This window comes from Oryza sativa, chromosome 1, assembly GCF_034140825.1.
Source record: "Oryza sativa Japonica Group chromosome 1, ASM3414082v1".
In the NCBI taxonomy this organism is placed as follows: Eukaryota; Viridiplantae; Streptophyta; class Magnoliopsida; order Poales; family Poaceae; genus Oryza; species Oryza sativa.
The window spans coordinates 30,560,612-30,575,138 of NC_089035.1; the positions used below are offsets into that span (position 1 = coordinate 30,560,612).

A 14,527-nucleotide genomic window follows, 5' to 3' on the forward strand; every position below is an offset into this window, starting at 1 on the left:
AGTAAGATTCCAGATGGCTATTTAATAGCCCGAAGGATCCAAACAAGACCATTGTGCTGTAGTGCCTGTTGGCTCTGCTCCCCTGTTGAGCTCCAGTGGCTTGTTTACATCGACGCGAGGACACAACGCAAAAAACCTGCCTGCTTGGCTCAATCAGTAGTGGCCTTGCGCCGTACTCGAAAGGCCTAGAAGGTATCCAATGGGCAATGGCTACGGCAATTAACATCCGGGTAAGCCGAACCACTTCGATGAAGTAACATCCAATTTTTTTAGCGCGGTTTTATTGATAGAGCATAAGAAAATTATAAGATTACAACTCTAAAAGATCGTAATATACCACTACCCACACACTAACAACGTCAACACACAGACTCAGGAAAAGGCTAGCACAGAACTGGCCGCCTAGACCAACGACGGAACATAGCCAAGATCGTCTAAAACCCGATCCTAACAATCAATACAAAACCCCACTCTATCTAAGTCTTTACGATTTAGGGAGGGTGAGAGAAAAATGGAACTCCTCTCCCCTCATAGGCCCTCTGACGTGGTCAACTTCCAGAAGCTAAGACACCGACACAAGAGCATATGAATCTAGAGCGAGCTTGCACCAATTGCTCGACGGAACGCCACCGATGTCATTCGTCAACGTTGCAAAGAGAACCGAGACTGGGCTTTCGCTTGACAGCCACACTTAAGGGGTGAGACGGCACGACAACGCCCTCAAGAGGGGAATGACCCTTGAACGTCATCGTTGCTGGTCCGCCCAAGGCCGTATTAGGTTTTCACCTGCCGTCCATCGCCTGCCGATCTAACACTAATGCACCATTGCTCCACCGCCATCTAAACCTCAGCCGGCGCACGGGCACCATTGCACAATGCGCCCCGCCGGCTAATCTCCACGTGATGTCACCTCATTGGGCTCTGCCTCGACTGGCCTCACCTCCCGCTGCGCAGGCCACCGCGCCGGCCACCACCACCACGCGCGGCCGACCTTGTCATGCCGCACCAGCACACACTTCGTCTCGCCGTCGATGACGCCACGCCCGCACTGCCGTAGCCTAGATCCGACGACACGCTTCGGCCGCGGGAAGGCGGGGGAGAGGAGGGAAGGGTGGTGTCGGCGGGGGCTAGGGTTCGTCCCCAGTTGCCCGCGCGAGGACGACAGGAAGCGCTTTCACACAGCAAGTAACATCTAAATCAGTTCTGAGTACTTCTTCGAAACGCAAGATTTAAGAAAACAAATAAATAAGAGAAAAAAGGACTCACAAAAGTTCAAGGGCAAAACAGATAATCGTCAAAAGATAAAAATATAAGATTTGATTATACCGCAAGAAAAACGTATGAATTAGATAAGAGATAGACACATATGGAACTTCTCATAAGATTAAACAAAAATCCTCTACAACTTGTATGAATTGAGACATCCTTATAATTTTCATAGATTCAATAGTTTTTAATCATTTATTTCAAAGGACCATATAAAAAAATATAGATTAGAATTCTATCAAATTTAAAATTTAAAACTTTCAAAGTTGCTTATATGCTACATGCTACAAGTCAAAAGATAGAAAAAGCCATTATCCCTACTAGAGCCCAGATACTAGCACCATCAAAGAGGCAAACCCAAAGAATTCAATACTTGGCCCTCTGTTAAATAATCAGAACAAAATGAACTGAGGTAGATTTGCCATTTTTCTCAACCGAGCAAGGTATAGGAACTGAACAAGACCGGCATATGGGACCGGCATTGAACATGAGAAATGGTGGCTACTGCAAGTACCACAGTTCCTACCAGTAAATAACACCCACGTCCTGCAATCCGCCATCCTACTACACACGCACACGAGCAAGAAGTAATACTATGCCACTAACCGTTACAGTGTTTGCCCGAGACTCAACAAGTACACACCATAACACACAAGCTAGCCACCATTTATGCCCAGAAGCTTGAGTAGACGTGCACTTATTATCTCGGCTAGTGCTAGTAGAAACTTAAGCTGAACAGGACTCTGAGTCTGCGACATGGTGAGGTAATAAATTGAACACAGGAGGGAACAGCATCCACTTCATAGATGAATTTCAGATGCGAGTGATTTGCCTCGGCTGAGGCATCCAATGAGCAAGAAAACGACCGAGAGCTCATCAGATTCCCAGAGGCGTTAGCGGGATTTGTGTTGCAAAATGAGCATCCCCCAGGGCTCTCTTCCCATACAAAATGAATCACATCAAAACTTCGCCACTTCAGATCTGGCGGGTGTTGTAGGACTTGCACTTCTGGCACTTGTGCGCAATCAAATGGAACTGCACCTCTGATGTTGCCCCACAATCGTTGCACAATATGCGCACCTTCAGGGTAATGCAAAGGAACCAAATTAGCAAGTGTCAACAAACTCAACATTTGGATGAAATTCAGGCAGGTAAGACTCAGATTTCTGACATGAGGCAAATACAATTCTCCATGATACTTCAAGTTACTTTATCGACATGCCTAAGGGCAAGCATATGATAGCATATTGGTGTAGAAGTTAGAACACCTTTCTACAACATTCGATGGTTTCCTTAGTTCCTACTGACAACAGAAGAGCAGAGAAGAGAGCATTACCATTTTATTGTCACAGGTGTCAGATATCGTTGCTAGTTCCTCGTCCAATCTCTCCCATGCCTTCGACATGTCGCAGACAGATTTAGAGCAAAGCGGGCAAGCAAATCTGAGCATCAATTTTAAGCTGTCAAAATCAACCACTCATAATATCATTACAAATAGTAAACAAAGGGCCAAGAAGGATTGACTTACTGGCAGTGCTCCTCCATTTCTCGCAAGCACTTGACATGAATGGTATGACCACAGGGCAAGACGGAAACATCATTGGTTGATTCAAAAAGGTACTGAAATATGTGTAACAAGATCAGCACTCAAGAAACAACTTGAAAACAAGGTGATAAGTCACTCATCAACAATATAATCCACAGTATGCTGCATATAACCATTCATAAAAGAACAGTGAATGCCTACCTCAAAGCAGATTGGACAGTCATGATGCATCGCTCCTTCAACACATGCATGACTGTTCTTCAATACTATAGAATAACAGCATCCTGCATGAAACAGATAACAAAGGTGAACACAAATCAAGAGAAGTGACTAGCAAAATTCATTCATATGCATATAAATAATAGAAATCAAGTCATAAAATTCAAGTGAGGGTTTGAACTAGTTCAGCTAACAGGGTTAAATAGTCAACGTTAACGATGCAAGATCTTAGTAGACTTCCAGAAAGGTAGAGGATATTCATCTAGTAATATACAGTGTATAACAGAGAAAATTTTGGGAAAAAAAACTGCAATCTTATCATAGCAGAAGTCCATACAACCCATGCATGATGCATATATCTCTATCGGGAAAAGTAGCATAAACAAGATCTCTCATTATATCAATCAGTATCCTTTTCCCATCAATTAAGAGTTCAGGGACTAAAAGAATCCTTATTCCTTAAATGGCGCTATGTTAAATTATAGTACTTCGGAATGCAACGTTGGAGACAAGAGGCATTACCGCATTTTGAGCAGTGAAAGAAATTCTCCTTGCCACCAATTCTGCAAACATAGTCGAATGTAAGTATATTTTCCAGTTCATATTGATTGCACAACAAAAAAGAGATGCAAACCTGCATATTCCACAACCATTGCAATGATATTGCTGTTTTGAAACCTGACATTGTAGAAAGAAGTGTCATTATGCTTTCCTATCTACTTATTACAAATAGACAAGGCAATCAAAATAGTTATTCTTCTTACTAACATCATCATCAAAGAGCTTGCACACTTCACAGAAGTACTTCCCCATGCATACACCACAACTGATACATACTTGCCGTACCTGGTAACATAAAAGAGTTATCGTGATTACACTAGATGCCAGATAATTAATAATGTTACAATGCAAGCAACAAGGATAGCTCAGCTGTACCTCTTGTTCCGTGCCACACAACGAGCATATAACCTGCTGCACTTCATGGCGTGGGAGTTCATGCCTCTTCACAGCATCAATTTTAATTGAATTCTGTCAAAACAGTTTGGATGTCAACAACTTTCCACATTTTTAAACCAACAGTTAATACCATGATAAAGAATAGATACTTGTATAGTTCAGCTTGGGAACTGCCCAAGGAAGGTCCAAGTATGCAGTATAAACCAAAACAGTGACGATTCAGATATTTCACCAGGAAAAGAACAAAAGGATATATTATAGTTGCCAACAAATTGCTGGTACAATACAAATAAGTCGTGTACATGTAACAGCCCATAAGCAAATACATCAAATTACTGTTTCAATGTAAGAATGGAAAATACAACAGATTTCAACTGTTACAGATGGATGATAATCCAAAGTCATAATGGACGGCTGGCAGCAGTTTAGTAGTTCTATTCTGTGTCTTCATTTTATGTCACAACCATACCATTTATCTGATTTCTAAATCATATCCAGCTATAAAATGAGTTAATGATCAGAACATTGTTAGGTTTTTTTAAACCATTTTATGCTCACTATTTGATTTTTTTAAAGGAAACGTTTTATACTCACTAGTGCTCTTCAAACATATGCATTAATATGAACAGCAGTTAATCAAAGCCTTTGTGAGTAACTGACTATTCCTACATCAAAACCACCTAGGAAAGTATGGATAAAAGAGTACATACTTTTTAACTATTGCACTTCCACATCAACTCGAAAACCATACCTTTGTTTCATTGTGGCAATGCCGACAATCAAAAATCTCGTTGCAACATGGAGCTCGAATGCGGCACCTTCTTCGATAATGTGCACACCTGACATAGTACATTAAGCACAAACTTGTTGGCACTTAAGGAGCTTATCAAGAACGCCTAACCAGAGAACAAAAAAAAAAAACATACCCATACTGCATTATCCCTTCCTCAAGTTTCTCATAATCATCAGGGTCCACATCTTCGGTCTTTTCAGTTGCGTACTTCTCATCAGACAACAGAGAAACTAGAGCATGTTCCTCCACATTTATCTTAGCTTGTCCATGTTGAACAGCAGTAGACTCAAGTTGTACGTCCATGGCGCCCATCTTGAATGTTTTGCACCACAAAAACTATCACGTTGCCAATACAACAGAAAACACCTGCAAGTATTATGCATTTAGCAGGATAGTTCTCACTACAGAATGCAGTCAGGTCCTAAAAAATGAGGAAACCACTGCATGCACTCCAGGGTTGCTGTATACTGCCGAACTCCAGGCAAATCAACAAAAGACCAAAGCAATGTCGAACAGCTCCAGTCGGCACAATCCCAATAGATTGATCACCAAACAATCACAGCTAGCACTATCTGGATAGCGAGCTGTATTAAGAAATTTACTACTCAATAAGGTATCCATCCAGATTCCATGGAAGAGTTCCCAAGCAATTCGAACAGTGTCCATCTGCATCAAACTTACTGTGGTGTCCACCCCCATTCTCTGGCAAGAGGAACACGTAACAGCATCAAATGCCAGGAAACAAGAAGAAAAAGAAAAAAGAAAAAAACAAGCGTGACGGTTTCATGATAAGGCTTTGGTTATTAGCTTACACCAATCAGATACGTCGTTACTTAGGACGTTAGATCATAAGGGAGCCTACCTCCAGCTGCCAACAGCTTCATCTTCAACAAAAGAAACTTCTCCATTCTTTTAATTAAAATCCATAGCACATCCATATAAAAAACTTATTCCTTTGCTTCTCCAATCAGGGAACTTCTTGAGCCTCTCACATCCATCATACTAAGACTTTTTTACTTCATTGGTTTGTACCTGAAATTTAACCTATCTACAAAACTTCTCTACTGAATACAGTCATCTCAATGACTGGTACAATACTCTGACAGAACCTGCATAAGAGAATTCACTTTCCCAATTCTCTGGCAAGGAGTGGTGGAAATTAGTAGCCAATACATGGTAAGTAGTCCACTGCTTTCCCAATTCCATTGATATAGATGAGGCAAATTGAAGGATTTGTCCAGAAAAGTAATAAGTTCCCCATCGCCTCGTCGCTCTCTTGCCTGACAAAATTTATTTTCTTCCCTGTATTTGGTCTAGAATTTTTCTATTCTATTATTTTTATTTTTATTTTTTTAACAGGAGAGATGGACCATGGGAGAGGCACAAACATAGGGTACTGGGTGTGGTACAAGGAGAGGAAGCAAAATGCAGAGTCCATATGCAGAAAACATTGGTTAGGAAATAGATAACGTGGTGCTGATAGCAATACAAGACTATCGGTTTAGAGTGAATACGCACAAAGAATCCTAATAACCCCTTGCACAGAGATTGCTTTCCACGCTTATGAATCGTCATTCATCAATATGCCTTTGCAACCATGATCCCACCTTTGCACACAAACAACTCTAGCTAATAAACCAACCAAACAACCAGCGCCAGCGAATCAATATCAAACAGGAACTCGAACTATCCCGTGTGCTCGCACATGAACCAATACTGGTAGACGGAGTTTTGGGGATGGACATCATCTATCAGTTTGCACTAAACCTTGTAAAAATCGAGCATGACAGTATGACACCTAGGAAAAACCGCAACAATACAATTAATCAGACTCATGGCAAACGCTTATATATAAACAACATAAAACCACGGTAAATCATACAATAATAATCCACAACAGATCAGACAAATCAGACACACACACACACACACCACCACCACAATCAGATATTCAGATCAAGCAAATTAGTCATAATCACAATCCACGCGCAATCACGGGAGACCAGAAACATACAACATACCTATAATCAGATCGAGCAAAGCTATACCTAAGATCAAGAGAGGCTTTAAACGAAGCACAGGTAAAAATTTAAAAGAAAAACACACGAAGTGAAAACCGCGAGGCGTATGACGAACTTCCTAGCGCACACGCGACCGAATCGAGTGGGCTGGGCGTGACGGCGGCGCGGCGCGGCCGCCTCGACCGGCGCCGGATTTCCTCTGGCGCGCGCTGTGGATTAGGGAGGTGGAGTGGATCAGGACGGGGATGAGGAAGGCTGCGCGCGATGCGAGAGAGAGAGAGAGAGAGAGAGCGCTTTGCAGTGGCGAGTGGCTTCGGAAGAGGAAGCTTAAGGAGGAGGGTATTTAAACGGCGGGGGAGAGGGGGACGCGGTTTCCAGAGGATTCGGGTGACGTGGACGTCGCCTAGTGGGCCGCGGATGAGGTTAATCTCGGCCTTATCCTGCTCCCATTGGCAACAGCCTGTTGCGCATCCGGCCTACTCCTACGGAACAGGGATGAGGATTCGCTTTATTGTAAGGCCATTTCCAACCCAATAACTAATATGTTGTCTATAATACTCCCTTTGTTTTGAAATGTTTGTCACTGTTAACTTTTTAGAACATGTTTGACCGTTCGTCTTATTCAAAAACTTTTGTGAAATATGTAAAATTATATGCCTACATAAAAATATATTTAACAATAAATCAAATGATAGGAAAATAATTAATAATTACTTAAATTTTTTGAATAAGACGAACGGTCAAACATGTGCTAAAAAGTCAACGGCGTCAAACATTTCAAAACGGAGGGAATATTAAATAGACTGCCATCTAGTATAAAAAATAATGTGACAAGTAAATAAATGAGAAAAGAGAAAAAAACATGTCTTATATAAGACATAGTTTTTACACAACATCCAAGCAGTGACGGAGGACTCGGTATGGCGAGGCCATACCTCGCGCCGCCCGCTCGTACCAACACCCCCAACCTCCAACTCCGGCAGGCCGCTGACGGCAGTCAGGCGCAGAGGCGAAGTGCGGCGTCAGGCGATGGGCAAAGACAGAGCACTCGCTGCTGGGCCACTCTCCACTGAATCGTAGGCCCATTGGGCTCGTTTTGTGTTAATGTGGGCATATGTGGGTGATTCACTAGACTTAACCCTAGCCCAGAAATTCCCCATATCTCCGCCGCCGCGGCGGACGATGAGGCGACGACGGCGCGGCCGCTTGGAACTGCGGGAGGCATCCGCATCCAGCTCCCCGCATGAGATCAACAAGCGGCGACTGGGCACGAGAGCTGGTGTGCAGCGGCGCGGCTACGCGGCAGGGACACGCGCGTGGCAGGCGGCGAGCCAGCAGGCAGCAGGAGCGATGTGGGAGGCGGAAGGCAAGCAGCAGCAGCAAGGTAAGCTGAAGCAAGTGGCCTTCCTCCCGATTCAATCGTCCCTAATCAATCCTTGCTCTTCTTTTTTCAGATTCTATGCATATCTATCCTCTCCCTGATTCAATTGATTATTGCCTTGCTGAATATTGATACAATGTTGTGACGTACAGTATAGTGCGATTAGTATGTGTCCATGAGACATATCTCTTTTTTTTTCCTCCGCCACTGCATCCAAGATATTACGTGAGATAACTAACATTAAATTTAAGTATGTATAGTGATGTTTGAACTAACATTAAATTTAAATATGTATAGTGATGTTTGTATTGAAAAAAGTAGTGTCTAGTATGATGTAGAATTTATGAAAACTATATATAGGGTTGGGAATGGCCTACGGCTGTCGTACACGTCGCCGTGTATATATACTGCCATTGTTCATCCAAATCTCGGCCGGATTTGGCGGAATCAGAGTCTCCGCCACGACGCTACACGTATCCCCGGGACTCCACCGCCCACGTCCTGCGCTGCTTGCATCTCGCCCGTGCCGTGCCGTGTAACGCGATGCGATAAGCTTAGTAATAATGCACGCGTGCTGACCATCACCGAGGCGGATAGGCACGGATGGGACCGGTCGAGACTGTCGCTCGGGGAGGGGGGGGGGGGGGGGGCCTTCCCCCAACCCCAAGTCCCCGTTTGGGGTTGGGCCATCGACGTGTCCGGCAGGGCGGGGGACGTGTAGACGAGCTAATGGCTATGGCGAACACTCAAGGTGATAACTAGGACATTTGGTCGTTCTATAATCCGGCGTGTTTGACTCGAACATCAATCATCCAGCCGTACTTGATAAGCTCTTCCATGAATATTTCACGCGCTGATGATTGCTCTACAGGAAACTACTGGTAGAACGCGAAATATTGTGATGCACAGGTCATGGCCAATTATTTGTGTATCATCAATAGGGGGTATGTACGTCTTTGATTCGCCGTTAGCCAATCGAGAGAAGCATAATGATGTGGCTGTTCTGAATTGCGTGGCGCGAGGGGGATCGGGCACCGGGATGGTGGTGTACGGCGTGACATCAACCGGTGGTCTCTCTGCCTCTGCGAGAGGGCGGCACGGCAGAGGGCAGCCGACAAATTGACGGTGATGAGGACAGGTGACGACGCCTCGATCGGTCCTTAGAATGATCCGCTATCGAGTAGAGTTAACGCCTCAGATGATTCCATGTTTGGGCTCAAATGGTCGCTGTCTAGCCTTTAAGGGCCCATTAGAATGTTGGAGTTCTCTTCATTTTAATTTTAGGTCTGGTTCAGTTCCCAAATTTTTTTTCTCAAAAACATCACATCGAATCTTTGGACACATGCATGGAGCATTAAATATAGATAAAAAAACTAAGGCAGCCAAAAACTAATTGCACAATTAGGGAGAAAATCGTGAGACGAATCTTTTGAGCCTAATTAGTCTATGATTAGCCATAAGTGCTACAGTAATCCACATGTGCTAATGACTGATTAATTAGGCTCAAAAGATTCGTCTCGTGGTTTCTAGACAAGTTATGAAATTAGTTTTTTTTCATTCGTGTTCGGAAGCCCTTCCGACATCCTGTCAAACATTCGATGTGACATTTTCGTGAACTAAACAAGCCCTTTTTTCTTTTAAATCACTAGAGGGGAGAGTTTCCTCATCTGAATTTTTCTTTGATAAAGAATACAAAGTGTTTTCAGCGTTTTACATTTACAGTGTGATCTAGTTGAGGGGATGGGAGAAGTCTTGTTTCCAAGCCGTGACAACATATCTTTATGAGGGATTTGCATCTCCCAAGCAATGGCTCTATTTAGTTCACACCAAACTTCCAACTTTCCATCACATCACATCACATTCAAAATTTTCCTACTCACATAAACTTCTAATTTTTTCCAAACTACTAACTTTCACTAAATTTCTCCCCAATTTCAGCAACTAAACACAGCCAAGTCGAAGTAGGCGTTGTACACATGGATGCTCATTTCGGGAAACCACCCCGGCGTTCGCTAAAAAAAAAAAGAAAGAAAAGAAAACCACCCCGCGTGCATGTGGTTCCAAAGCCCTAGAAGCACAGGAGGAAGAACGAGCAGTGGTGCGCCGTAGGTAGGCTCGCTGGCCCTGGCCGTGCTATGCTCTCCAAGTTTCTGACATCGTTGATGTCTGGATCAATGTCAATTGCCGGCCAGAATTGCGCTGCAAAGGAGCAAGTGAGGCTGAAATGACTAGCTGTTTCTTCATGTTTTCTCCATCAGATTATCCACCGTGAAAAAAAGAAGAGAAAATAGAAGGTTTGGCAGATTCAACAGAAGGCCATTTTAGGCCGACAAAATGCAATGAGTAGAAGATTCCCTTCAATTAGGCCCACACAAGTGAGGAGGGCCCATGTTGCTTTCAGGCTGTGTTATCCATCCCTCCGTAGATTTCGGCCTTTCTCATAATTGTGGCGAGATCCTTCCGTTCATCATTTGAATACTTAATCGAAACGAAGATTTGGGGCTATTCAGATTATAGCCAAAATAAACATTTAGCAAGTTAAAAATATTATTAAAATTTTGATAAGATTTTTTATGTATTTATCAAAGTTTGACAATAAACTAAATGTTAACATTTTTTTATAACTTTACTTTAAAAAAATAGTATAGATGAAAATAACATCAATTTGAACTGCCCTTAGCCTTGGATTGATTGATCATCGTCCTTGTGTTTCCTATTGGCTACTACAGCCTACAGGATGTGGTTTTCATTTTTGCATTTGATTCTGCGTTCGGAGCTTTGGCCTTCGTCATCATCGTGTATATAGGAGTTTTTTTTAAATGAAATATATATAGGAGGTTGGTTCACCATACATCTCTTATGGTTGAAAATAATCCTATGATAGCACTCTATTCTATGTTTAAGTTTAGACTCTGTTCAAAGCGTTAACCTATCCTAAAATTAAGCTTTTTTAGTTAGCCGTTAGGCTTACGTGTCACAATTTGAGTAGAGTATTAAATAGAGACTGGTCTCACTGTAATTATTTTAAGAACATCCGAGCTTTTCTCGAATCATAAAAATGTGGGTAACAGCTGTGTTTTCTTGTCTGACTGACCTAATCCAGCCACAAGTTGCCGTTCTATACCACCTCGAGCAGCAGCAGCGTGTTATATCAGCCTGTTTGATCCGTTGCCATTTTGTATGTACGTCTGATCATATATCAAATTGTTTATGCATGGTCTGATGATCCCCCATTTATTTTTCTTTCCGAAAAGATTGACAGTCACAATTTCTCTCATCTCACTACGATAAACGTTTTCTCATTCGGTCAAAAGCGTTCATAGGGAGGTGGGGTGCCCGCTTGTAACTGGATGTATGTAAAATCGAAATTTTCACATGCACCACAATGACACATAAAAATTAATTTTTTAGGTGAGAGCGTTAGGACATCCGACTACAAAAGTTTTTTGGGGGAAAAAAGCTAAAAAAAGTTCACAAGAATTCCAAAAATGATAGCTCCCCAACAAAAAAGTTCTAGAAAATGCACGAAAAATCATCACCGCACCCGATGGTCAATGAAGCCCCAAACCGACCGATCCCGAGGCTACTGGCGGCAGATCCGCCTCTCTCTTGGATGTCGTGGATGAATCTGCCTTTTCCGTAGCCACATGTACTAGAGTGGTGATGAGCAGATATGATTGGGAGATGACAACACTCCACGCGGTCTTTAGAGATCTGCTTGTAAAATAGCATAAGGCCCTAGCTACGAGAATCTTGATTTTCACAGGACGAGCTCTTAATAGACCTACCTGTTTAGTTTTGTTTTTACATACGAGCCTGAAGAGCCTATACATTTTCACATATAGTTTTCTTTTTCGCCAAAAAAAAAAAGAGGTGCCTGTGAAAAATGGTGTTTTAGTAATGTCGGTTCCAGCCTTATTTGTGCATACGTTGACCACTGTAGTGCTGAAAGCCTGATACTAGCATTAGTCAAGGCTCCAAAGCTTAGATGTTAGCATCAGAACAAGAATTCGTAATGAGTTTTGGTGTAACAAAATTCACTTTACGGGCTTTAGACTTCTGGTGCACGCTTTTTTAATAACCGCACAGAAGCAGAATTAATATAATGGGACTTCTGGAAATAGACTGACCGACCGAATTCACGTCCTGAATTTTTTTAAAAAATAAACTTCTAGATCGTTCGGTCCATGCTTCCCACAATCCCACACACTGGATTTTTCACCTTAGTCCTTTTGAATAACTTATTCTATAAATAGTTTATAGAAAAACTTATTCTAGAAATGGACCAGTTCCGTGACACCAACGTCATTGACACAGTTATCCAACATAACAGCGCCAATGACGTTGGCGCCGTCCCCTTCGCCCTCCGGTGAAAGCCAAGTCACTAATGTGAAGGGGACGACACCAATATTGTTGTGTTGAGGATCTATTTGTAAATATTTGTACTATGGGTATTTCATTTAAAAAAACAAATTGGTCCTAAGCGCCAACATCATCCCTCTTCATATTAGTGACTTACCTTCCACCAAGGGGTTAGGGGGATGGCGCCAATATTATTGGCGCTGTCATGTTGGACCACGGCGCCAATAATATTGGCGTCGTAAAATATTAATTCTATAATAAGTTTTCTTAAAGGCCTATTTGAAGAATAAATTTTCTAAAAAGATCAAAAATGTGAAAAATGCATCAATCCTACACCCCTGCAAATAGTCATCCAGAAAGATACTACAAGGACAAATCAGTTCAGCTCAGGTGCCGTTTCCTACTGCTTCGGCAATTCTGCAGGTCATCCCAGAAGTGGGATAAAAAGCAGCGAATCATCAATCAACTATACAGTTGCTAATAACTTTCTGCCTGCTCAAAGTATAGTCAAAATGCCGTCATGCATGACCGAGCAGAGCAGCCAGCCACAGAGACTGCACTCATGCAGAGGCTTGGTATCAAGCCATATGGTGTGTTCGTTACTCCTACTACCAGCTTAATTTGATTCATCCGAGGGAGGTATCATTCGCCGGTGGCTAGTGACTACATTCCACGAACGGATGCTGGGGAAAATTTTCCACGACCCTCTTCGGCGTGTGGGGGCTAGCGCGAGCTCTCGTGCGTGATGTTTTCAGCGAGACGAGTGACTCGGATTCGAAGAAAGTGCAGCACTGCAGGCTCTCTTTTGCTCGCATTATTGGTTCGGTTATCCTGTTGAAGGAGATGACGGATCCATCCATATATGCGCGTGTTTGAGACTTCCTCCCTATTGATCGACAGGGGTGGTTAGAAAGCTAGGAGGAGAAGAAACGCATGGACCATATGCGTGGGTGTATGTTAGTGGACTACTAATTAACTACTAGCAAGAGGTTAACATGCTTTGGTGAAAGTAAAAGAGGGAGATTCTGAGCTCCATTATGCGTTGAGGGGGACATTAACATATGTTATCTTCTCCCAAATGTGTTGGAAATTGACAAATTTTATTGTTGTATAGCCGAGGGAACCGCATAACGGGGAATTGCCTGAGATCATTGAATAATGTTGGTAGTGCTGTTAGTTTTTTTTTAAGATAATAGAATATAACATTTTGGCCTTTACTCAAAGAGTTACAACCAATTATTACAGAACTCACACAGAAGAAAACTCATACAAAAAGTTCAAGATAGCAAAAATAAATCTAAACAAACACAAACAAAAAAAAAGAAAAAAGTGGTGCTGTTAGTAATATTCCAGTGAATATGTTTGAGTGCTTGTTGGTTAATTTTGTCAAATGAATTCACAACTCCTAATCATTCACCTCAGTAACTCCTCAAGAATCGTGAAAGATATAATACTTACATCCATATATATGTGCATGTCAGGTAGGCATTTTTACCGGATGTTGCAGCAGGAGGTAAACACCACTTCCAATTCAACCAAAACACTCTCACTCATTTGCCAGAGAGGTTTTTACTCGTGACAAATACTTTTTGATAATGCGACAGATAAATACTAATAGACCGGTCGGTCTGAAAAGGATTATTCTAACTTACCATAAGAGGAAAATACCATTCGACCAAGGCTGGTAAAGCCTAAAGGTTATGTTGTTTAGCGAGAAGTATTTCCAAAAAGATACTGCGGGGACCAATTCAACTACACTCCTTCAAGTGTACAACCACACCTTTAGAGTTTCTAGCTTTACATGGGTATTGTAGTAACTTACTAGACACTGTTAGGGGTAGGACTGTAACCTCACTTGTATATCCGGAGGCTATAAGCCATCCCAATCTTGTAATCGAACACGAGATCATGGATATCAGTACCATACAACATATGGGATTTTACTTTTCTAGCTCATCTCACTCTTAGGATAGGCCGAGAAA

The 14,527-nt window shown here is 42.4% G+C and overlaps 1 protein-coding gene and 1 long non-coding RNA gene across 5 annotated transcripts; one reads left to right on the top strand and one right to left on the bottom strand.

Annotated features, from left to right (window-relative positions):
* Nucleotides 1-1,655: 1,655 nt before the first annotated feature.
* Nucleotides 1,656-7,117, bottom strand: LOC4324695 (probable E3 ubiquitin-protein ligase RZFP34). 4 transcript variants are annotated; one of them, XM_015756330.3, is made up of 11 exons: nt 6,918-7,117; nt 4,915-5,147; nt 4,740-4,827; nt 3,968-4,060; nt 3,800-3,877; nt 3,666-3,709; nt 3,554-3,594; nt 3,014-3,096; nt 2,795-2,886; nt 2,603-2,708; nt 1,656-2,346 (listed from the first exon to the last, which is right to left on the bottom strand). In XM_015756330.3, the coding sequence occupies exons 2-11, from the start codon at nt 5,091-5,093 to the stop codon at nt 2,242-2,244; spliced, it is 909 nt and encodes a 302-aa protein (XP_015611816.1). In that variant the 5' UTR covers nt 5,094-5,147; nt 6,918-7,117; the 3' UTR covers nt 1,656-2,241. The 4 variants fall into 4 exon arrangements, with proteins under 4 accessions (XP_015611816.1, XP_066159508.1, XP_015611808.1 ...); XM_066303411.1 differs by having other exon boundaries at nt 5,644-7,117; XM_015756322.3 differs by having other exon boundaries at nt 4,915-5,483; nt 5,644-7,117.
* Nucleotides 7,118-7,932: 815 nt separating this feature from the next.
* Nucleotides 7,933-8,473, top strand: LOC9271943 (uncharacterized). Its single transcript, XR_001546705.3, has 2 exons — nt 7,933-8,186; nt 8,257-8,473. It is a non-coding gene; the product is annotated as an uncharacterized lncRNA (long non-coding RNA).
* The last annotated feature ends 6,054 nt before the right edge of the window (nt 8,474-14,527 follow it).

Coding starts and splice junctions, on each gene's coding strand:
- LOC4324695 (XM_015756330.3), bottom strand. CDS start 5,093: ATGGGCGCCATGGACGTACAACTTGAGTCTACTGCTGTTCAACATGGA. Junction 3,878..3,967: donor TGTGTGGCACGGAACAAGAG/GTACAGCTGAGC, acceptor TTATGTTACCAG/GTACGGCAAGTATGTATCAG. Junction 3,710..3,799: donor GCAAGCTCTTTGATGATGAT/GTTAGTAAGAAG, acceptor CTACAATGTCAG/GTTTCAAAACAGCAATATCA.